The sequence below is a fragment of the Podarcis liolepis genome, assembly GCF_965112155.1.
Source record: "Podarcis liolepis genome assembly, chromosome: 8".
NCBI lineage: Eukaryota > Metazoa > Chordata > Lepidosauria > Squamata > Lacertidae > Podarcis > Podarcis liolepis.
The window spans coordinates 79,362,363-79,386,931 of NC_139560.1; the positions used below are offsets into that span (position 1 = coordinate 79,362,363).

Below are 24,569 nucleotides of genomic sequence, written 5' to 3' on the forward strand. Positions count from 1 at the left end.
AGGAAGTCTAGAGGTTCTGTAGATTTCAAGTCCAATGCTGTGATGGAGGAATTCTTAAAAAATTAAGAAAGAGCCAGATGGGATCTGTACCACTAGGGTTTGGGATCCTTTCTCACCCCTGGGCTCCACTGTCTAGTTCCTTTTCTGTAATGTAGGGTTTCTCATATCACCCTATGCTATTTTCCATTCTTTCCTAGGTAGATTGCCATTGGGATTGCCAACCCAGAATTTATTCTCTTCCCTCTGACTTCCCTTGCAGCCCTCCTCACACTCACTCTCAATCCTCCCCCCCCCGCCCTTTGGTCTCTTTCTGCATCTGTGCAGCCTCTCCTGCAAATTCCCTTGGATCTCCCCCCGACCCTCCAAGTATCCTGACTTTTTGAAACTGCAGTGATGCCAGGAGGCAAAGGCATCTTCTTTCCATTACTTTCCTCCAAGCCCAGTGCTGTGATGGAAGGCCATTTAAAACGGCCTAGTGCGCCTGATATGGCCTGTGGTTTACCACCTCTGGAATTAAATATTACGAATGCTTATTATTTATTTTTGTTAATATTTATACATACAATTTCCCACCTGTTCTCTTGGTAGCTGAGCCTCCCGCCACCTCACCATGCTTGTATGTTTCACACCCAGGGGGCAAATGTTGCCCCCTTGGAAATGAAGGGGGAGAGAGAGCTTACTTCGACAGCCATTTCAATAAAGTGAAAAGTGAACAGCTCTAAGTTTAAACAGGTTCTGTGCACAACCAGAAATATCCAGGGAAGCTGCAACAACCCATTTCCACCTCTCTGTTGCCTTCGGCTTAAACTTTTGGTTCATGTAGGGGCTTGCTACAAAGATAAAATTGTGCCTGCAGTGGGGAATGGAAGGTGAGCCGCCACCATGCAAGGTGTCACAACTGGACAGATGCTTCGGCATGATAGCAGTACAAGCCCAGCAAGTGCTTAGTTTGGCAGATGGGTAGGTGCTGAGAGGGGAGAATGTCACCAAGCTGAGGCCAAGGCAGATTGGTCACAGCTACCTTTAGCCACCTGCAGTTGCATGGTTTCAAATCCTCCCAAATTACAGGACTAGTCAACATGCCCAGGGCCTCTTAAGATGTCCTCTTCACAAGTGTCACAGTTCAGGATTCAGTCAAGTCGGCTGATGCCTCCCTCTTGTGTGTGCATGTGGACAATAATTTCATTTTTAGCATGTAGTAAGTTTCTTCTCTGTCTAAGCCCAAATCTGAGTTGGGTGGGTGGGGCATAACCAGAATGAGTGGACAAGCCTACAATCTCTCTCCCTTTCAAGTTTCCCTATTTTTCGCTCTATAAGACGCACCAGACCACAAGACACACCTAGTTTTGGGAGGAGGAAAACAAGAAAAAAAATATTCTGAATCTCAGAAGCCAGAACAGCAAGAGGGATCGCAGCGCAGTGAAAGCAGCAATCTCTCTTGCTGTTCTGGCTTCTGGGATAGCTGCGCAGCCTGCATTCGCTCCATAAGACGCACATACATTTCCCATTACTTTTTAGGAGGGGAAAAGTGAGTCTTATAGAGCAAAAAATACAGTATTTATTTATTTTGCCAACCATTTCCCACAACTGGCAGAAAGGGCCAAATTTAGGCAACAGTTCCCAACAGCAGGTTTGGGTGAGATAGTTTCCCCCCAAATCCACTAATGCACTTTATTGCCTCCCCTCACAGCCCCCTAGTGAAAATGGGTGGTGGTGGGGAGACATGAAACATTCCTCTAGGTTGGGGTGCAGAAGCTTTCTGGCTCCATGGGCCAGATCCTGCCTGCTCTGCCCAGAATAATCTGGCCTCTGCCTGAGAGGAGTGGCACCTCTTTCAGAAAGCAACACAAATACCCAGGTCTTAAATATCCAGTAACTAACACCAATGAATAATTAAGCTGATTCCTCAAAGCTTTGGAGGAACGAGATATTTTTCACTGAGGTGTGCCAAAGGAGAGTAGTAAAAAAATTAATCCCTAAGGATAAAAACAGATAAAAAGATATAAATGAAGTCCTGGTGATTACTCATCTGATGCTTGGTTATTCCAATTTCTGCTAAGCCATGTGATATTCATGTAAAAGCTATAGCTAGAGATCACGACACGTGCTCACCTAGGGTTACACCACAAAGCCAAAATGTGTAGTGCAAGTCACGTCTCTGCCCTTCTGCTGGGGGGGGGGGGGAATGTTGTTATAAAACCAGATAAAACCTCTTTTCCCCATGGAAGAAAAAATACTATTAGAATGCAAGCTTCTCTCCTATACGAAGCTTTATCACTGAATTAAACATTATGCTGCAGGAACAGAAATCACAATTTCCTATCTAACTCAGCAATGCTTTATTGCTTGCAGCTACAATACAGACCTGTTTAAATGTACGACACATACAAAATATACGGGCTCAATTTATGGCCACTAGTAATATCACAAGTACAAGGAAATGTCAGCTGGAGCTCAGATCGCAGCATAATGATAAACAATACAAATACACATCTACATTTGGGAAGAACTCTAAAGATGCTCCGCAAACCTTAAAGCCTACAAATGTGTTGCATACAGGTATATGCAATACTTTTGCTTCAATTGTTTTTGAATGTATAACATGCGACAACGTCTGCCTCACCTGTCATTGCGTCTTTCCTAGAAGTGTGCTCTCCTTTATTTCCATAAGTAGCATTTGTCCCGGTTGACTCGTAGTCTGTTTTTCTTTCTTTTAAAGTGATCATTTCCCGAGGTGAGGCTGGGGCACTTGCTAGCAAACAAAAACAAATTTGGATTTTTAACCTCTCTCATCACACAAGTACATACAAAACCTACCGCTGGTGTGAATACATAAACAGGCACAAATTCTTAGGAATGCTGCTACTTCGACTACTTAACAATAACCTTATATGCATCTACATTAAGGGTAATCTGTTTTGATAGAAAGGCTGGAATCGTTTAGCTCATGTGAAGCAACCAGATGTTATTTGAAAACCTGAAGCATCTGGGCAAAAAAAAAAAAAGCAGTTAAATTTAACAATTGTCGCTCAAGGAGTCTGGAATTCAGTGTATTCAAATACCTACACATAAGATACTAAGAAAAAGGCTATCTAGACATCGTACAGAAGTTGTGTCAATCTTATGCACAACTGCTGGACATTTATTTAGGAGGCGGTGCCTCCCCTCCCCAAAGACAATGATTATACCATAGCGCGCATAAATGAAGCTAGTAGTATCTGTTTGGGAATGCCACCCCCCTTTCTGTCCCCTCTGAAAAGGGACCACTAATTACACCAAAAGGCACATGGCTGAAACTAGTAAATGTAATAATAAACAGAACTGGACAGAGACCACCTCCCTGCACTGTAAATAGCTTGACTGCTTTAGAGGAGACAATCCCCAAGTCAGAGCATGGCTGGAGACGTCACAGTTTCCTCTGTTACTGAAATTATGAACTCTCTCAGCAATAAAGTAAACGTAAAGTTATTTTAGTTAGGGACAGTTAGGGACGCGGGTGGCGCTGTGGGTAAAACCTCAGTGCCTAGGACTTGTCGATCGTTTGGTTGGCGGTTCAAATCCCCGCGGCGGGGTGAGCTCCCGTCTCTCGGTCCCAGCTCCTGCCCACCTAGCAGTTCGAAAGCACCCCTAAGTGCAAGTAGATAAATAGGTTCCGCTTTATAGCGGGAAGGTAAACAGCGTTTCCGTGTGCTGCGCTGGTGCCGGCTCACCAGAGCAGCTTCGTCACGCTGGCCACGTGACCCGGAAGTGTCTCCGGACAGCGCTGGCCCCCGGCCTCTTAAGTGAGATGGGCGCACAACCCTAGAGTCAGACACGACTGGCCCGTACGAGCAGGGGTACCTTTACCTTAAACAGTTATTGCTTGCTGTAGGAATAAATACTTTTTAAATTTCTATATGTTTATCAAGTTATGAAAACAAGTAACATCCCGGTGCAGCCTCTCTATTATCCTGTGATACTTAACCCCAAGCCCCCCAAATTTCCTAATCTCCAGCTAAATTTGCAAGCTTGCACGAAGCCAATAGTGTAACACACAATTAATTAAATTATGAGCCTCCCTCCCTCACTGTCAATCTGGGTCATTTGCTTCACCCATTTGGAAAAGCAATTGTGTTCTTCAACATTTTAACCATTTTTTGACAACAGAGGCTTACTTTAGCCCTATTTGGGGTCCCATCACCTCCATGCAGTGCAAATTGTGTGAGGGACAATGGGGGTGCACATCCAAATCCTGCCCCCATGGGTCCATAACATTTCCTCCATGTATCTCTCTCTCTCTCCATGAGCTGAGCAGTAAATTTCTGCGTGGGAAGCCTCCCTAGACACAAATCCAGCCAGCGAATGCATGACAGTGGGGCACCTCTGTAGCACACACAATGAAAGCACAGCATTCTCATGCCTTCAGTGGCAGAGCCAGCAACAAGCCAGGTAGTGTCAGTCCTTAGGCATTCCTCTAAACAGGGGTTTTTATGCTCCTCACGAGCACAACAAACAACAGTGAGGGATGAAAGCCCACACAACACATAATTCCCTGGGCACAGATCACACACATCCCTTCTGCACCAAGGGCTCAGAAACCCACCCTTGGGTTCAAAAGAAGCAAGCAACCAAAGGAAGGGACCAGGCACGCAACAAGGGTGTTCACAGACACACATTTGGGTGACTCCATAGGGCAGTGATGGCCCTCCAGCTGTTTTGGGACTATAATTCCCATCATCCCTGACCCCTGGTTCTGTTAGCTAGGGATGATAGGAGTTGTAGTCCCAAAACAGCTGGAGGGCCAAATTTGGCCATCACTGCCATAGGGCATGGAGTTGGGAAGTGGCAGAAAGGATTCCAAGCGTACGCTAAGGGGGAAATGATGCTTTCACTTACCTTTGGCATTGCTTAAAAATGTGATGTCAGGGGCGAGAGAGAGGATGCTCCTGGGATTCAAACCCACACTGCAAAATGCCACAGAGCTGCTCCCTAACCTCTCAAGCACAGCAGCAAACAATCCTCCCACCCAAAACCCAGAGGCATCAAAGGGCACATATTTCTGTCCCCTGCCCCAACACCCAGACACAATGAACACAGGTATTGCAGAAGGAGATAGCTCACGTTTTACACACAGAGGCTCTAGGTTAAAATTCAGCACCATACTAGGAAAAGCAGAGAGAGGAGAACACGATGGCTTACCTAAACCAATCAGGAGGGAGCACTACATGGGCCAATAGAATGGCTCCTGCATGAGACCAGCCCTCCCACTGGCAACCCATGTGATCAATCTCCCCCTTTCACCACAGTATGTTGCCTCACACCTGGCAAGGCTAGCCACTCAACAAGATTAAATCTCCCTCCCTCACCCTCCTCACACCCTCAAATACAGCCTTATACACCCTAACAGCAGCACCAACCCCACCTTGTGACCCCCTCACAGTCTAGAGTACCTGAACAAATACAGAGAGGAGAGGATGCTGAGCTCCTCCAACTCCCAGCTTACTGCCTTCAGAGACCCATCCTGCAGCTTGCTGAAGGCATACCATTAGGCTGGGGTCAGCGAGGAGACCCATCTGCCACTCACTCGCAATGAAGAAGCAATACATATGGTAGAGTCAAAGTCTTTATTGAGCAGCACTTGGACGTCAAGAAGAGATCCTGAAACGGAAGGCAGTGTGTATGGTTGCCAACCAGTCCCTCTAGCAGGGCTCCTGTGCTTTGGACAGTGGCTTTGCAGAGCAGCTGCAGCCGAGTCTCTTAACGGCACCCGGACCACATCAGGAAAGCCACTTGTTGCACTATTGGCTGTCATGGAGCCTGCGAGGATGAAGGTGGTGGAAGGAAGTAGGTCAGCAGCCCTACAGGAGAACCGCTTGGGAGCATCTTGCTTCCTGCTGTTGGTCAGACTGGGGCTCCCTTTTGGTTCGTGTGGATCAGGGTGCATGGGAAAGCAGCCTGCAAAGAGGACACCAAAAGAGAGAGTGAACAATGAGCAAGAGGCAGCAGCTGGAGCAGGCACTCCCTTTGGCTGCATGCGCAGTGAGGATTTATGCATGCGCAGTGAGAGAGATGTGCCAACGGAGTGCCTGTGGTTATGCATCAGTAGCCCACCTGACATGGCGGTGGGGGAGAGACTGCAGAGACTGTGAATCCACTCACTTTTTCTCCCTTTGGGAGGGGGGGTGTCCAATAAAACTTTGTATGTTTGATGACAGCTTGCTCTCCTCCTTGCACCTGGGCTGTGATCCTGTAAGACAAATGTGCGCGTGAGGGTTTGGCCAACTGTGGGAATGGCTGAAGTAGACTTTTGCCAACAAGCAGATTGTAGGCATGTGACGATGAGGACTTCCCCACCATCTGGGGAGCAGTGGAAGAGTGTTAGAAAAGACCATTCAAACAAGACAAAACATTCACATTATTTCAAGGTAGGTTATGGAATGTATGGCAATGAAGTGTTTGAGAGGGAGGAAGTCATGGGAACTGCACTTTGAAGAATGAGTTTTCCATTTCCTTTGCTTACCTCTGTGGGGTGCTCTGCCCTGGCAGTCTCAGTTGTTGGACTGAAGTTTCCTGTCGGGTGCTTGTTTCTGAAGTCTCAAAGTGAGATACCTGTTAGGGTTCTAGGTAGACAAGCGTTAGCAACGTGCTCAAGTTCCTACATGTGTGTTGTGAGACCAGGCTGTTTCATGCAAAGTGTGCACAGTGCCTTTTTCACAAACCCTTGTAAGCTTCAAGTGTGCACAATATGTGGAGCCAGAGACCCATAGTCCAACGTTGCGTGCCTTGTCATCCAAATTATGAACTCTGTGTGTGTGATTACTTACTACTTGAGATATGCTGTGACTGGGAGCAGAGTTGTACCACATCCTATGCTTGGTCATGTGTCATGGATGGGGTAATCAGCAATACAAGAGTGGCTATTTTTTAAATTTCCCTCCTCCCTTTGGCAGGAGGGAACGGAGGGAATTTATTTGTCCTAGGACTGGGGTGGTGTGAAGTTGTGTCATTAAGAATGTATCTTGCAAGACCAACCATATTTCCCTGCTTGATAGTCTGGTAGATCATGGGAATGAATTTCAGCAAACTATCTGACAAGGTCTCCCATGATATCCTTGTTGATAAAGTGGTAAAATGTGGGCTGGATGAATCTTAGGATGGGGGGTGCTGGGAGAGAAACCTGGCTTGGCAGTAATACATGTGAAAAGGATCTAGGCATCTTAGTTGACCGGAAGCCGAATACATGAAGCAGCAGTGTGATGCGGCTGCTGAAAATAAATAAAAGCTAATACATTTTTAGGCTGCATCAATAGAAGCACAGTATTCAGATCATGGAAAGTAAATAGCTAAGCTCTATTCCAGGCATAGGCAAACTCTGCCCTCCAGATGTTTTGGGACTGCAATTCCCATCATCCCAAGCTAACAAGACCAGTGGTCAGGGATGATTGGAGTTGTTGTCCCAAAACATCTGGAGGGCCAAGTTTGCCTATGCCTGCTCTATTCCATATTGATCAGGTCACATTTGGAATACAGTGTCCAGTTCTGGGCACCATATTTAAAGAGAGAGACTAACAAACTGGGTCATGTGATCTGCAAACAAGGTCCTATGAGGAATGGTTGACTGAGCTTGGCATGTTGAACCTGGAGAAGAGAAGATTAAGGGATGACAGTGACCTTCAAATATCTGAAGGGCTGTCATGCAAAAGACAGAACAAACTTGTTCTCTCTTGTTCCAGAGGGAAAGACTAGAAACTGCAGGGAAGCAGATTTCAACCAAACATTAGGAGACAATTCCTGATGGCAGCAGCTGTCTGACAGTGGAACAGACAACCTTTGGAGGTGGTGACCTCTCTTTCACTGGAGGCTGGACAGCCAGCTGTCAGGCATGGTATTGTTGCATCTGGCACTTCAGATCCTACACTGAGCAGGGAGTTGGCCTCCAAGGATCGTGTGAATTCTATGATAATGAACTGCAACTACAAGCAGGAACAGGGTAGTTGTGGCCCACCAAATGTTGCTGGGACTACAACTCCCATAATTCCTGATTGTTCTTCCGATAGAAGTTGGAGTAAAAAAATGTCTGGAGGACCGCAGGTTATCCTTCCATGGTGTAAAGAGAAATGAAGAATTGCAATCCTCATTTCTGCACTAGACTGCCTAGGTGATCATACAACTTTCCTGTTAACCTAATTCACTACACTTGGGTTCATTTTCTTTCTTCCCTGGCCAAGACAGCCATTATATTTTGTTCAAATAACACCCCATTCCTGCTGACACTGCAATAGGACAGCCGTGGTAGCTCAGTGGCCATTATTCACCTCGATACTGTATTGAAGAAATAATGGATGTGTCTACATTGCTGTATTATGTCTGAATATTATGGAACCTAACAGAGGAGCAGCATAAGCAGTTATCAATGGCAAAGTGGTTGGTGCTCCAACACTGGAATGATAGAACAGCAGTTTCAATTGTGCAAAATACTGGCACTCTGTAGAAAGGTGACTTTTCATAGGCGACAACAACATAAAGGAGCATATATTTAGACACTGAGTGCTTATCCACACATCCCCATGTCCCGCTGCTTCCCCATCCTGGGGAAAACAGCTCTCTAGTGCTCAATCAGAGCAAACAACAATTCAAGTTTTCCCTAGGCTGCCATTTGTTCCGATTGATCACTAAAGAGCAGGTTTTCTCTTGGAAAGGAGTGGGGCAAGGGGAAAACAGCTCAGACTCACACCTAGAAAATACAATCAAGTGGAAGGGTAGCTGAGCCCCTAGACTCTGTATATGGATATATTTGTGCGACATGGTGTCTGAATGGGCTGGTGTGGAAACAGAACTCAACAGACCTAACAAAAGCTAATTCTCCAGTCTTACTCTGTTCCCACTCCCTACCCCACTCTTCTATAAAGTCCTATACTTTACAATGTGTTGCTTTTGTTATTTAGATAAGGAAAATTATTAGTATGTTTTGGGACACGGGTGGCGCTGTGATCTAAACCACTGAGCCTAGGGCTTGCTGATCGTAAGGTTGGCGGTTCAAATCCCCGCAATGGGGTGAGCTCCCATTGCTCGGTCCCAGCTCCTGCCAACCTAGCAGTTCGAAAGCATGTCAAAGTGCAAGTAGATAAATAGGTACTGCTACAGCGGGAAGGTAAATGGCGTTTCCGTGTACTGCTCTGGTTTCGCCAGAAGTGGCTTAGTCATGCTGGCCACATGACCCGGAAAAACTCTGCGGACAAACGTCTGTGCCCTCCACCAGTAAAGCGAGATGAGCGCCACAACCCCAGAGTCGTTTGTGGCTGGACTTAACTGTCAGGGGTCCTTTACCTTTTTTTTTTAGTATGTTTTAAGAGACTCCATTTATTGCAATGTCAACAAATGTAAAACCATTCTCTTACTATTAATTAGTAAGAGACTATAAATTAGATTGTAGTCAAACAGCTAGATCACCAATAGACTGGTTATGTCATTTCCTGTAATTTCTGACAAGATCTCTTAACTCAAGGGATCTGGAATCGTTTCCACAGTTACTGTACCTTCCAAACATCTCTCTAGCTTTGGAAGGACTTTGGGCAATGCATCTCCTTCTCAAATGAGGAGTTCCAGTTGTGTGGTTCTCAGAAACATTCCTTCTCTCCCCTAAGCTATGCCCCAGAAGAAGCTAGTATTTAAATCATGCAACTTTTCACTAAGGAAAAACCAGTATTTTCTTTCTCTTACACTGGAAGCTACTTGACAAACAAACACCCTCTACAAAGAGAAAGGAACGTGAATTAAAAAAAACCCTTTCTATATTAATAAGAACAATGCTTTACCTTGCACAGTATTGCAGGAAGGGCTCCCCTCCCCTTAATTGGCATGGATTATAACAAAATTGTCCTTCCTTTCAACAAGGATGTTTTCCTTAAAAATTATTAAAATGTCTCTCTCTCTTCCCCCACATCTACCCCCACCCCTTTAGGAGACTTGAGAGAATAAAATTGCCTGGAATGAGTAAATTGTAACAAATGTTCATCACAATGAAAAACATCCTTAAGTGGCACCAAATCTAACCAGAATATGGTAGATAAAGGAAGGTCTCTCAAGGTTAGCTTCTTTATTAAAGGATGCTAACAGCATTTTTCTCCATTGATTCCACTAACAAGAAAAAAGCTGCCACATTATTGTGGTGGCCTTGGCAATGTCTCTAGTAATAAAAGCCTTTGTGATTGCGAATGAATTCATGGCAAAGCTGTCAGCGTCAGCACCACCATCTACATCATTCTTCTTAAAAGTGAATTATTACTGAGCAGAAGACCTTCTGCTGTAATAATAAAACTGAGTATCTATGAAGTGCACAAGTTCTCTCAACCAAGTGACACTCATAAATAGCCCCAACCAGTTCCATACTGCTAACATGTCGGCAGTCTACCTTCTTTATGGTAGATCCATCACTACTGGGAAAACCATGGCTTTAACTATACGGACCTTTGTCGGCAAGGTGATGTTTCTGCTTTTTAAGATGCTGTCTAGGTTTGTCATTGCTTTTCTCCCAAGAAGCAGGCGTCTTTTAATTTCGTGACTGTTGTCACCATCTGCAGTGATTATGGAACCCAAGAAAGCAAAATCTCTCACTGGCTCCATTTCTTCCCTTTCTATTTGCCAGGAGGTAATGGGCCCAGTGGCCATGATCTTAGTTTTTTTTGATGTTGAGCTTCAAACCATAGTTTGCGCTCTCCTCTTTCACCCTCATTAAAAGGTTCTTTAATTCCTCCTCACTTTCTGCCATCAAGGTTGTGTCATCTGCATATCTGAGGTTGTTGATATTTCTTCCGGCAATCTTAATTCTGGCTTGGGATTCATCCAGTCCAGCCTTTCGCATGATGAATTCTGTATATAAGTTAAATAAGCAGGGAGACAATATACAGCCTTGTCGTACTCCTTTCCCAATTTTGAACCAGTCAGTTGTTCCTCCATATCCAGTTCTAACTGTAGCTTCTTGTCCCACATAGGAGACAGATGAGGTGATCAGGCACTCCCATTACTTTAAGAATTTGCCATAGTTTGCTGTGGTCGACACAGTCAAATGCTTTTGCACAATCAATGAAGCAGAAGTAGTTTTTTTCTGGAACTTTCTCCATAATCCAGCGCATGATTGCAATTTGGTCTCTGGTTCCTCCGCCCCTTCGAAATCCAGCTTGCACTTCTGGGAGTTCTCAGTCCACATATTGCTTAAGCCTGCCTCGCAGAATTTTAAGCATAACCTTGCTAGTGTGTGAAATGAGCGCAATTGTACGGTAGTTGGAGCATTCTTTGGCACTGCCCTTCTTTGGCAGGCTTTTTAAAATTAAGAGTTGGAAAACATTTGAAACTCATACCCCTTTATACCTGCTGACTATCTATCTCTATGGGCAACCAGAGAGCTCCTGGGGGCACCCAGTATTTCAGGGTTATCTTTCTTGTGAAGCTGTGGAGAGATTGTGGCTCTTCATTTCCTCTTATCTATCATCTATCATCTCTCTCTCCATCTAGCTACACCCAGTTATTGACTTCCTTGTTCTGCTCACAATTAGATCCTATTTTCAAGCAAGTCTTTATTCATGAGTGGGACATCCCTTCTGGAGCAGAGCTTGCTCAAAGTCATGGGAATAATTTCAGGCTCCCCACAGTGGTCATATCCAACGCCTGTCTCCTGGGGACATCTGAGAGTGCTGTTATTCCAGAGCTCCCTGGGGGGCTGGCATGCCCACTAGCTTCAGTAGTGATGAGCTGGGTAGGACACAGGTGAAGCTGCCATGTCCATCATTCACAGTCAAGTAACATGGAAAATTGTAATTACAGTGGTACCTCGGGTTACATACGCTTCAGGTTACATACGCTTCAGGTTACATACGCTTCAGGTTACACACTCTGCTAACCCAGAAATAGTACCTCGGGTTAAGAACTTTGCTTCAGGATGAGAACAGAAATTGTGCAGCGGCGGCACAGTGGCAGCAGGAGGCCCCATTAGCTAAAGTGGTGCTTCAGGTTAAGAACAGTTTCAGGTTAAGAACGGACCTCCAGAACGAATTAAGTTCTTAACCAGAGGTACCACTGTACAAATATCTAACCAAGTACATGGCTAAGTAGAGATTTAAAGCAAAGTTACTAAGGTTGAAGTCAAATTATCTATTGGCTCAACTACTTTCCTGTGTTGAATCAAAGCTTAACTGTTCCAGAAGCTCTGCAAATGCCGTCTTGGTAGTCAAGATAAGCCCACAATTAATTGGTAGTTGTAACAATGAGCTCATATATGTTTACATTCACTCACTCTGATATATGCTAATTGGCTTGTTTTGATGTTATCCTTATCTTTGGGGGCTTGGGTAGACTTGGGTATTTGCCACCAATTCCCTCATCTGCTCAGGGAAGTTTCGGCCGAAGTGACACATGCTGCTTTGTATATATATATATATATATATATATATATATATAATGCATGAATGCTTGCTCGCGTGCAGACAAGCCGTGATGACCTATCACTGTTGTGATGTCCATCTGGTGTCTGTGTTACAAGTTTATACCGTTCTTTAAGAAAGCACTAGAACTGGCCGTTCTGGAGTTTTTGACATCCTTCTTTGGTATCCCTGCATCAAACCACTCTCTCAGGCCCTCATTTCGGCCTGTGGTTCAGAACACACAAACCCCCCAAAAGAAAAAGAAAAACCCCTCTTAGTACTAATCCTAAAGACAACTGTGACCCATTTTGTGGTTTATCCTGATTGTTTTGCTGTCAGGAGAGATGGAACATCCACGGAAAGTTAACATATATAGACTGGAAAGATCTTCCCTTATGATGGGTTACTTCCCAGCTTATTAATAAATTTGGGCTTACCTGAACGGTTGTTGGGAGACATGCGCACTGGAGAGATGGAGGGCGTACGCGATGAGGAGTACGGCCTTTGCCGATCCCTCTCTATCGTTGAAGATGAGGCTACAAAGTGGTACTGTGACCATCCATCCTGCATGGGGATAACATATGAGAGGGGTGTTTTTTTTTTGACAAAATCAGCGAAAAATATACTCACGTTCAATGTTTGAGAATAAAACTTAAGTAAGCCAAGTTAGGAATAAATAGTTGAATATGCTATCTTTTACAGACTGGTCTTGCTCTTCATCAACAGACAGGTCTCTCGCACGATCCTTTTTAATATATCCCCTTTTTTTAAAAAAAAAAAAAAAATGTTCCATTTCATGTATTATTTATCACAAAACTCATATCCTGTCTTTCGTTGCCAAGTGATCCCAAAGCAGGTCGCAATGATTAAAAGCACATCATAAAGTCAGTCAAAAACCTTGCACCAGAAAGACAATTACCATTCAGTTTGTAAGTGTGAGGGCACTATTATCGGATTACCGACAACGCTCGCACCTCCTGACCAATGTACACACATGGGGTGGTGGAATGAGTGTGCGTCGTAAGGTCTGCCACTCACACTTAGAATGCTGGAAAATATTACTCAGAGATGGGGGGGATTTAATCTATCATTAAAAATAGCTCGGTGATCTTTCTTGGATTTTCAGTATGTGAATGAGTATGAACAAGATTTTCTGTGTTTCCTGTTTTAACTACTGAGTAGTATCCAGCTATGTCACACGTTCAGAGGAGAAATCAATGGACTTAAATGCCTATTATGTTCATTGATTTCAGTGGGTCTACTCTAGGTATGACTTTATTGGATTGGACCTTTATTGGATTGGACCTTACCATTTTTTTTGTCCTGCGGCTGCTCCAGTATTCTTTCCGAAGGAATATTTACATTCTAAATTGGAATATCTACATCCAATTATGAATAAAAGGTTATGGGATGAACCTGTCTGAATTTTAAAAAATGGTTCCTCTGATTTTAGTGGGAGAGTTAAGTACTTTCTTAAATCTCTGCCAATGATATTAATGAGAGTAACAAGCACTTGATTTCAGTTGGATCGTGCACTTATTTTTCTGTACTCAATGTTGATTTTCCTTTCAGGAATAATGATTGCTAACTTGCAAAATATTCACATATATAAGTAGAGCAAAAGTGAAAACCTGTCTTTTCCCTTCACCCGGTATGCAAAGTCAAATAGTGTAAATTGACTAGTATAAGAAATAAAAACAAAACTTTTTAAGTGAAATCCTTATAAGTGAAATTTTGTAAGTAACATCCTTAAGGCTCAAGCAACTCAAACAATCTAATCTATATGTCCTTAGACTGTTGAGGGTTAGATAAGAGATTGCAAGAAAAGAAAGAAAAGAAAACAGCCAATAGAAAAGAAATAACTAGTAATGACCATTAGTCCTTACTACTTCTGATAAGACAAGATTGTTTAAATCCACACATTCTCTCTCAGGAGCCAGATAATTTGTCTAAAATCAGACAAAAGGTAATGCCAAAAATATTATCTTCAGCCACACAACTACTGATGTTTATTAAGTATTAACTGAGGTAAGAACATTCCATGGCCAGCAGAACTAAACACAATACTTCAAAGTCCTTGAAAAACCGTTATTTCTCTCATTTATCCATATTGAAAGCTAGATTCTACATGGCTTTTCAAATCAAACCTCATTCTTAATCCTTCATCAAATATACACTATAGCTCAGACTAATTTGGCAAGCAATAGATTGTCAACATAGTGGGTGGAATTCAACATCACACCAAGACAATAATTCAATCAGTGTGAGCATTCCTGCTTGCCAGATGGAACAGCCACTCCTTTCCTCCCCCCCCCAATGCTGTTCTGGGTGTTCTCCTGACCCCCCCCCCTAGATTGGATGGGGGGGAGCCCCATTGGCTAGCACTGGATTATGCTAGACTGGATTTAGCTGAATCCAGCACTCTTTATTCCAAAGTACTCTATTTGACGTATGAAGGGCTACTGGGTAGGGACAATCTTTTGTAAAATCAGGATAACAAACCCATTTTTATTTTTTATAAATAATATAATAGGCAGAGTTCTTTTGATTTTCAGCCACATTCAGGGGTTTTGATTAAACTGCAAAACTCAAGGGGGAATTGAGAAAGATACCTAATTCAGGGCCCTCTAGGGATCTAGACAGAGAACTTCTCCAACTAAATCCATTTGTCTAGGATGCTGTCCAAAAAGAAAATGGTTGTTTGTTCAAAGAAGGATGTTTAGCAATGTCTTATGGTGGAACACAGCCAGATTAACAAGAAGCTTAGGTGTGGAAAGTCAAGGTATATCTGATGACTACAGCTAAAGAAAATAAAACAAGTCCTAAGATAGCCTATGCTCAAATATAATAGAATGAACATGTCTTGAGCAACAGCTTACTCCCCAGAGCTTCACATATCAACCTACAAAACCTAGTGACCATATGTCAGATGCAGAGATTATTCTCCAACTTAGATATGAAATGGCCCTGAAATTTAGATGAAATTCAACAGAGGAATTGAGCTACAACAGCTGGCATTTATACAACTGTTTTTGATAGACACAGCAATTTTACGTGGCTAGATAAGATATAAAACACTAAGTATCAAGCTGTTTCAGTGCTGAAAGTAATTAATAGATTAAAAATTAAAAGGTGTGCATTTTTAATTGCAGGCAGTAATATATACCATCTATTTTAAATTAATAAGGCTACAATCCTCGAACTGCAAAGATAGTACAACTGAACTCGGTATGAGTGTTCTTAAATTAATGGCTTGAGAAATGAAAGCTTAACAGCACTCGAATCACCTGATCACTTTGAAGTCAATGGGAGTCAATGGAGTTTCCCCCCTATGAATCTAGGCTTGTTCCAAAGGGCTCTTAAAAGCTTAGAGTCAGCTGCAAAGCAGCTCACTTTGTTTAATGCTGATCTCAAAATATATTTGCTCCAAAGCATACACAGCTCTGTGGAAATGGCTGCTGCATGATTAGAGTACGAAAGGCAGACTTTCCCCACTTTGCACACAGTATTTTGACCTCTCCTTTTTAATGAATTGTTGGAATCCCAGTGGAATGTGAGTCCTACCTCTGACCATCCCTAGATAATCCAACATCTCAGAAACCAGCCTATACAATCAATGCTATAAGGAGCCTGAACCCCAAATGGGAACTTTGCATCATACTTGAGACCCTGGAGGCAGCAAGGGATGGGACAGAGCAACTGCACCCTCTCTTTTAACCATTTGCAACTTTGGCTCTCTGGCCCAGACCCCAATGCCATTACAAAATGAACTGGAATTTTTGGAAGAACCAGACACATTCAATACATCGGAGAAGTCTCAGGTTGCATGCACACACTTTGTCAGATGAGAGTGTGTAAGACCGTGGAGGGGGGTATGACCCCACTGTTGCTTCAACTGCTCTGACAGGCACGAACCCGGAAAAGTTAGTGTCAGCTACATAGATGCTAGAGGTGTGTTTCTGGTGCATCTTAGAAGCTGCTGTAAATGTGTGCATTCATCAATAAAGAATTAACTATCAGCCATTTGCCTTCCTTGGCTAGGTGTGTGTGTAGGGCAATGCCTTGCCAGAAAGGTCAGCTATGCAGGGTAAAACAAATAATCTACACAAATTGACTCTTAATATCATAGGAATTTACTGTAGGAAGTCATATGTCTACAGTTGGCTTTGATTCCTTGACTATATTATGTTTCAATCTACTCAATATACAGTCGTACCTTGGTTGACAAACGGCTCAGTTACTGAACGTTTTAGCTCCCAAACGATTGAAAACCGAAAGTGAGTGTTCCAGTTTTCAAACGTTCTTTGGAACCCGAACGTCTGGTGCAACTTCCAATTGGCTGCAGGACCTTCCTGCAGCCAATCGGAAGCCGAGCCTTGGTTCCCTAATGTTTTGGAAGTCAAACAGACTTCCAGAACAGATTCCATTCAACTTCCAAGGTATGTCTGTATTCTGTTTTAGCTATAATTTGGTTTTGCCCCATCACTATAATCTCACGTCATGCAAAATAAGTTACCACATAAGCAACAGAAAGTTCTCGTTGGGCCAGTCTGTAGTTTGATTTCACGCCATATGTAAATTTGACTCAGCTGAAATAGTGCTTTGTCAGACCAAAGCAAGAAATAAGAAATAAATTTCACATTGCACTGATTCTTCATGAGCATGTCCAGTAAGACCATCACAATATTTTCAAATGTGAGTAATCAAAATATAACATTAGCCTGTCTCGGTTCCAAGAAAACAAGCCCATTTTCCATTTTAAAGGTAAACTGTCAGTAACAAATTCATTAGGCCTACTTCATCAACAATTCCAAAAGCTATTAGTGTTAAATATTTAAACTAATTTTTAGAAGCCAAAAGGGAGTATTTCTAATTTAATGCAGAAATAAATACCACCTGATGTGCTGGCTGCTTTCATTAGTTTGTTTCAGCTCTAGTGCTTCTAATGAAATTTAATTAAATTGATTTGGATACTTAAAAGGTACAGTATATAAGGGTCTCCTGCACAGAAAAAGTAATCTCTCCAAAAGCAAGAGATGTACAAGTGCATTTCTGAACTCAATTTACCTGCCTACATCCTACTCTCGTTGAGCAAAATTAAGACAGAAATACTTGATACATTTAGAAAGACGTCACATTATGGGAGTTATGGCATGGTTGGCTACTTGCAGTTAACAGTTAAGAAGTGCATACCAAAAGGGGAAAAGAAGGTACTTATTTAATTTTAGTAGCATCTCCTGAAACATTTATTCACAACTATATTCTTGGCTACATCTGCTTAATGACTATCTCACCCCCTCCCCCTAAAGCAATTCTATAGAAAGGTCTAAGAGAAATTGGTGGTTCTTGTTGTTTTGCTAGATCATTATGTGCACCTATCTGATAAGTAGCCAGAGAGGAAGTGGGGAATAGATTTTTTGAGATGGAAAGATATGCATGGATGACCGTGGAGGAGGAAAAGCTAGACTTTCAGGCTCTTAAGACTTCAGCCACTCCTTCTTTGCTCTCCTTAATGCACACATCTGATACCATGTTTCCTTGAAATACCACAGAAGGTCTGAGCTGGATTTTAGGTGTAAATGTTAAGAAAGCAGTCCCAATAAATCTAAAACTTGTTGCAGTTCTTAAATATAGATCATTCAGCTGCTGCTAAAAATAAAAAGTAAAGCTGAAAGGAATTGGGCTATTTACTTTTGATTAGAGAACTGTGGGTGTCCACTAATATTCTAACATCTCCATCCTGTTATTTATTCGTAGTTTTGATGAACAGTACCTCAAGGACACTGCAAATGTGATTAACTATTAATTAAGTTACTTATTGTCATGCCTACAAGTACTAATCTCCAAAATTAGCTCATACCAACATGTATTTTGGTAGACATGGTTAATAAATATTGTCAAGACTATTTATTTAAAGAACTGTGGTCTTCAAAATCAGTAGTTTGATCCTTTCACCCTTATAGAAGATGCACTGATTATATTCTGAAAACCAAAATCCAACCCCCAAATTATTGAATAATCTCTCTGCCTGCTTTTCTTGATGAAAACTATTTCTTAAGAACTACTTAGAATGTTTTCCAAGTTGAAGACACACTTCTTCTTCCAGGCTTTTTGCTAGTGCTTGATTCCAACCTATGGTACCATGTTTTAAATCACCACCACCACTTTATTTGTTGCTGGTGATATAAATTTGTCTCAAAGCAAAGTAGAATTTTTAAAAAAGCATATAATACCCATTTGAAATGCATCAAAAGATTTAAGAAAATATTCTTAAGCAAAAACTAAATGTACAACATCTTCATTGCTTTGTGGACTTCTCCTCCTGATTTGTACTGTTAATTTGCTATACCTTTGCACATCACCTTGGCTTGCCACATGAAAGGCATCTTACAGGATTTGTTTTACTTTCAAAATCTGCTGATTAGGTGAGTCATAAGGCAAGAGAAACCCCTTTTCACCTATAAGCTTCTTAAACCTCCAGTTTTAGTTTTAAGGAGAAGGAAATTCGGGGCTACTTTGCAGAAAGTTAAGGCATATGTTGAGCTTTTTTAAAAAATAAAAATTGCCAAGGCTTACAACCTAGTTTCATGTGTTCTTGAGCAAAGTAATTGCATGAGCAGTGTATTATGACAAAGAGCCATATAACCAATTTGCCACAGATACACATGAATTCCAGCTGTCAGCTCGGACAGAAAAAACTGAGCCCATCACACTTCTATTGATTGTGTGGAATCGACAATCCAACACAAGTCAATCGCAAAGCCAAGCTACTTAGGATCTGGATGGCTAAGAATGACCTTGCAAGGTGTGAAGAGAATGGGCTTCGGTTTGTATGCTTGTGTTTTAGGGACAAGGATGAAAGATAAAGACAACATGATTCGAGACCACCTGGTAGGTCAGTGCAATAATAATCCCTGACCAATGGACATGATGGCTGGAGCTGATGGAATACAGGAACATCTGGGGTAGACCCATAGGTTCTCCACCTTTGCTGTAGAGACTGTGGTTATGGGCAAGTCAGCACTGACCAATGCAGCAAGCTGTCAAGAGATTGATAGCTGAGATGGGCTGCAGGGCATATACAGAATTCAGGTCAATATAAGATTAGCTTTTAGGCACCAGCTGTTGAGCCCAGTACTGTTCAGGATGCCAAGGGGAGACCAGGGCTTGGTGGAGGGCAGCACCCTGCTCTGAATGCAGTTACTTATGGCAAGTCAATTAAGTGAAAACTTCTAGAGAGCAATACCCGATAATTTATTTCTAATGTGTGTCTACGGAGGTCTCAAAAGCAAGTCAGGCATTGCTTTACCTATCCATAATTAATTATTGATTTCCTATGTTGTGAATGCAAGGATGACAAGACCTAATCTAATGAATAACAGAGCTGTAAGAACAGGGAGCAGTGTGTGAGACAAAGCATGAAGGACAGAACCTCAGACATAACAGGCCTCATTATTCATATTGTTGATGTTATACAGGGAACTAAATAATAAGCCCTATAAAAGCACCGCCATCAAATCATGTAGGCATTTTTCAAAATAGTTCATTTCATGCAGGTGGCTTGTAAACCCACTCAGAGCGTTGTGGAACCTTGTGACCTGTTTCAAGTCTTTTCTGGGAGAAAATGTGGCTCGGAGGAGTGTGCAAATTTAGTGTAATTGCGGAATTACGATTAGACATAACATGCAGGGGAATTGCATGGTGCAAACTATGCTGTGATGTATTGTTTATGGGGTTGGCATCCAAAGAAATTATTGGGCATGCCAGAAGTACAACTACAGTCATTACAGCAAATTGCCACAGTTTCAGCAAAGTATACTGTGACTAGAAGCTGTTAGGATGTTATGAAAAGGGGGTTACTTCAGGTTTTGAGGAAGGTATACGAGATTTCAGAGTGGGAGGGTTCACTGCTAATGTCAAAGGCTTTTTCTTGGATATACTGAAGGTTAAATGGCAAAAAAGAGCATTTTTGTGGTTAAAAAAATATATCTTAGATGTAGATGTACCTGAGATATAACCACACCTAGTGATTGCCCCTTTCCTGCTTTCCCTACATGGCACCGCAAAGGAGAGATTGAAGCAATGAACATGCACAAGCAGGTCTAACCTAGATAACGCTAGTAGGTGGAGGAAGGCTTTAATCAAGGCAAGAGAAATAAAACAAACAAGCATTGAAAAATGATACAATTATACCTCACTTCTTCCTGCCCAAACACATGACCGTACACCATCCCCTGCCATTGACCCACACAATCCAAGTTGAACTAGAACTATAAAACTAAAGTGACTCCATCCAAGACTTCCGTTGTGTAGTAAAATGCTTTAGTGTCTGTGGAAAACAGCCTGAATTCAAGTTATAATCATATGGATCTGGTATTTCTGTGCTTAATCTCATGGGCAACAGACCCAGAGAGGAGGAGGAAAGGCTGTAACTGAGCTTCCCATGGATACAGGGAACAGCCTCAGTAACCTTGAGGTAGCCACAGTCACCTCAATGATAACCTCAGTGATGGACTGTCCAGGATGTAACACAATGTGTTGACTGAGTACTGGAACGTCATAAACTTTCCTCTTCACAGGTAGTGTTCAAGATTTAGCATTGTAGCTACTAATTCTAGATAGGTGTAAATATGAAATTATGGCTAGCCGCAGCATTTGAGAGAGATCTTGGGAGAGATTTGAGAGAGGCAGCGTGCTGAGAGCAAATTATACTTCCATCACTTTCTGGTCAGCTTATGGTGGTATGATGCAACGTATTTTTACAGGCTCCAAAGGAATGAAATCTATCCCAAAAAATAACTTTCAGTTATCATGTCCTTAGGTGGTCCTGAGAAAGCCTGTATCACTTTGTTCCCCATCGATAAAATGGGAGAAGACGGGAAATATCTCATAGAAGGACAAGAAAATGATTATAATGCACCTTGCACAAGAAAAGCACTATGGAAGTACAATCTCTTTGAGGAGTTTAGAACTATGAACAAGAGAGGAAATATAGACACTGGAGGAATGTAAAGACTGTAATAATAATAATAATAATAATAATAATAATAATAATAATAATAATAATAATAATGTGTTACAGCTAAGTGAACTTGTTCCAGTTCTTTTTCAAGGTTCCAAAGGTGGGATTATGCTATGTATGGAAGCTATGAATATTAGGCATAGACTGAGAGCAGCTTATCGCATATAGAGATGACCAGGGTTGGAGTAAAGATTGACCTACTGAGAACAGAAGGGCTCTTTTTCTAGGAGCTTTGATCTAGCAGAGGCTCCAGCTGGAGGAAGAAGGGTTTTCACGGACTCCAACATCCTCCTGCAACCCCTATGTCATTTTCCACAGAGGAATTGAGGGCACCTTGACCTTTCAAGTGTACACTTGGCATTCTGAGCAAGTAGTGAAAGGATTTCATTTAATGGTATAGAAGAAGAAGAGTTTGGATTTGATATCCCGCCTTTCACTCCCCTTCAGGAGTCTCAAAGCGGCTAACATTCTCCTTTCCCTTCCTCCCCCACAACAAACACTCTGTGAGGTGAGTGGGGCTGAGAGACTTCAAAGAAGTGTGACTAGCCCAAGGTCACCCAGCAGCTGCATGTGGAGGAGCGGAGACGCGAACCCGGTTCCCCAGATTACGAGACTACCGCTCTTAACCACTACACCACACTGTATAGCAACTGTCACAGATGCGCCTAATAAAATTTAAATTCTATTCTACATCAGAGGGAACAAAGCAGGGCTGTCAGCTAGTTAGATATGTTTTAGTTGATTAACCAATTAACTAAATTAAAGCTAGAGGGTGAGTTAATGCAAGTTTAATAAGTGTGCATGTTATCCAATGGCACAGGCGCATATTTTGAGTATCTAGAGAACAAAGTCCCATTTCTGTTAAGTGTAAGATAGCCTTTGTTTATTAATCTGATTATCACTCATTTTTGGAAGGAAAGCCCTTTTTAGTATTAATCTTGGTACACAAAAAAGAGAGTGTGTGTTTTTGTGTAGCCTGCTCAGGTGTGTGCAAGTCCACCTCCCCACTGTTTAATTCAAGGGCACAAGTTTAATCTGTGATTACAATTTTAGTTGATTCACCTCTGATTAAATGAACTAAAGCAGCAGCCATAAAAACAGGATCACAAAAAAACTTCTATATCTGTATTCAGGTAACAGCAGCCGGCTCCCCCCCTCCCCCAAATTGTGAGCAAGAAAACCAATAAGCCATTATTCCCAGAGCTGTTTCTTGAACAAGTGTGTAACTAGATTACGCTGAATATGAAAGAACTGAAACTAGCAGCTTATCATTGACTCACTCAGATGGTTCTGGCAGAATTCATGTTCTCCAGCTATATGCACTGGTCACTTTGTTTAATTTCCCTTAAGAGCAGGAAATAACTAGGCATTATGCCTGGCTTTATTGTACCGTGGTAGGGGAATATCAGCAAAGGGAGCTGGAAACGATAGCATGACAGCAATGCAACTTCACGTCTCTGAGCTTAAGAGTACGACTTGAATGGCAATACAAGATATCTCCTCTGCTCCTACTGTGGGCACAGCCTTGTGCCAGCTAAGGGGCTCTGGCAGCAGTTTTGCTTTTGTACCTGGGGCTGGCTCACAGGTCCATTACATGCAAAAGCTTTTACAAGGGTCGGGGCATAAGGGCATATTGAGGATTCACTTGTGTGACCCATTTTCGTGAGATACAAAGGGGTGAGCGCAAGCTAGCCCTCTGCATCCCCTGGCTTTCCAACTCCTGGGAAAGACTCCTGGCTGAAACCTTGGAGAAGTACTGTGAGTCAGTGTAGACCATACAAAATTCACCATTTGCCCAGGGGGGAAGCATTGTGGTGCAAGATGTTATTTGTACTGTGAAACCTTTGGAAAGGTTTGAGCTGGTGGGCTATGAAGGAATCATCGTAATTTGAAGGTACTGGCTGAAAAACATTAGAAATCTTCTCCAAAGGCACTGTACTTCTGAATGGACTAGAAAGTTAGAGCAGCCTTGACCTACACAAGCCCTTCAGAAACCTCTGACTCTCTCTCTCTCTTGCCTGGAGCAAGTTTTGAGACTTAGTTAAATAACGAACTTCAAAAGCAAGGTTGTCAGTCAATTACTCAGACTGAGGTGCTGTGCTGTACAGAGAATTGTCTGTCTTTCTTTACAGAAAGATCAAAAGCTACACTACTGTCTGCAAAGATAGGACCTTTTAATAACTAAAGCTGTGAAAAGCTCCCTGAAATTTGTTGTGGTCCTAAATCTGCATGTAAGCAGGCAGAATAAATGATGTAGCTTTCAGAAATGTATAGAAGCCACTGGAGATTATGGAAGTGAATTAGAAAATGTTCACTACATCTGGAGGTCTTTAAATAATACAATTTTTGGTAGTTGTTGTTTTTTAAAAAGCAGCCTTAAAACACACTTGTAGCTTAGATTTACCTTACTTATTTAAATGTTCATTCTGAAGATAATATGCTATGCTATGTTAAGATAAGATAAGAAAAATAAATAGACATAATTATTAGGCTTGAATTTTCCGGAGTTTGTTTGTGAAAGAGCCTTTGATTAGTGATTTTGCATTCAAAGCAGAAAGAAATGTCACTAGGCCAGATCACCCACTCCTTTATACTGTCATCATTTGTGTGTTGACTCACATTTGGGACAATCCGTAAAACCTGCCTCCAGGAAAAGGACTTCAATGAGATCTGTATGCCAGTAGCCTTTTGTGGATTCTACCCATAATCACAATGAGAACCTATTCTGTTTTTAAGGGCACCCACACTAAATTGGTATGTGAAAGCAAGACACAGGGCTAATTCACGACACTATGAGCATCACTTCCTCGTCACCCAGCACCTGATGACTCACAACTTAATGTGTGACCCAACTCCACTGGAAAGCACTGTGTCACAGTGAGGGTATGAAAATCCTGCTTCTGATGTTTCACCTGTGACGGCTCAATGGCATATGTAAGTAAATGGTGCAATTATTAAGCGATGAAGCTGCCCATAGATAATGCAATTCACATGGTTTTTCATAAGTGACAAGTCTAATTAAATGACACCCTAGTGTGCTGATCTTTACTATATATGCAGCTCCTTTCTCAACACTGCCGCAACCTAGTTAGGCAGCCGAACAGTGTTGGGAAGGTAGATGGGACTCTGTAAGTTTGACTCTGTGGCATAAA

At 42.2% G+C, this 24,569-nt stretch overlaps 1 protein-coding gene and 1 long non-coding RNA gene across 16 annotated transcripts in view; one reads left to right on the forward strand and one right to left on the reverse strand.

Annotated features, from left to right (window-relative positions):
• LOC310714390 overlaps nucleotides 1–24,569 on the forward strand; it is a 106,026-nt gene that overhangs the window by 29,263 nt on the left and 52,194 nt on the right. For 6 of the 10 annotated variants that reach the window (XR_014529679.1, XR_014529680.1, XR_014529681.1 and 3 more), the window contains exon 6: nucleotides 24,154–24,351. The exons of 2 other annotated variants lie outside the window; for them this stretch is intronic. This is a non-coding gene — a long non-coding RNA (uncharacterized lncRNA). Of the gene's footprint in view, nucleotides 1–197; nucleotides 2,618–21,644; nucleotides 21,812–24,153; nucleotides 24,352–24,569 lie in introns of those variants that run through there. 2 more of the 10 variants (XR_014529683.1, XR_014529688.1) reach the window with 2 other exon arrangements.
• CTNND2 (catenin delta 2) overlaps nucleotides 1–24,569 on the reverse strand; it is a 220,212-nt gene that overhangs the window by 7,922 nt on the left and 187,721 nt on the right. For all 6 annotated transcript variants that reach the window (XM_083519176.1, XM_083519175.1, XM_083519172.1 and 3 more), the window contains 2 exons: nucleotides 12,833–12,959; nucleotides 2,624–2,752 (listed from right to left, as the gene is read on the reverse strand). In XM_083519176.1, coding sequence (XP_083375302.1) covers nucleotides 2,624–2,752; nucleotides 12,833–12,959 — 256 coding nt within the window. The remainder of the gene's footprint in view (nucleotides 1–2,623; nucleotides 2,753–12,832; nucleotides 12,960–24,569) is intronic.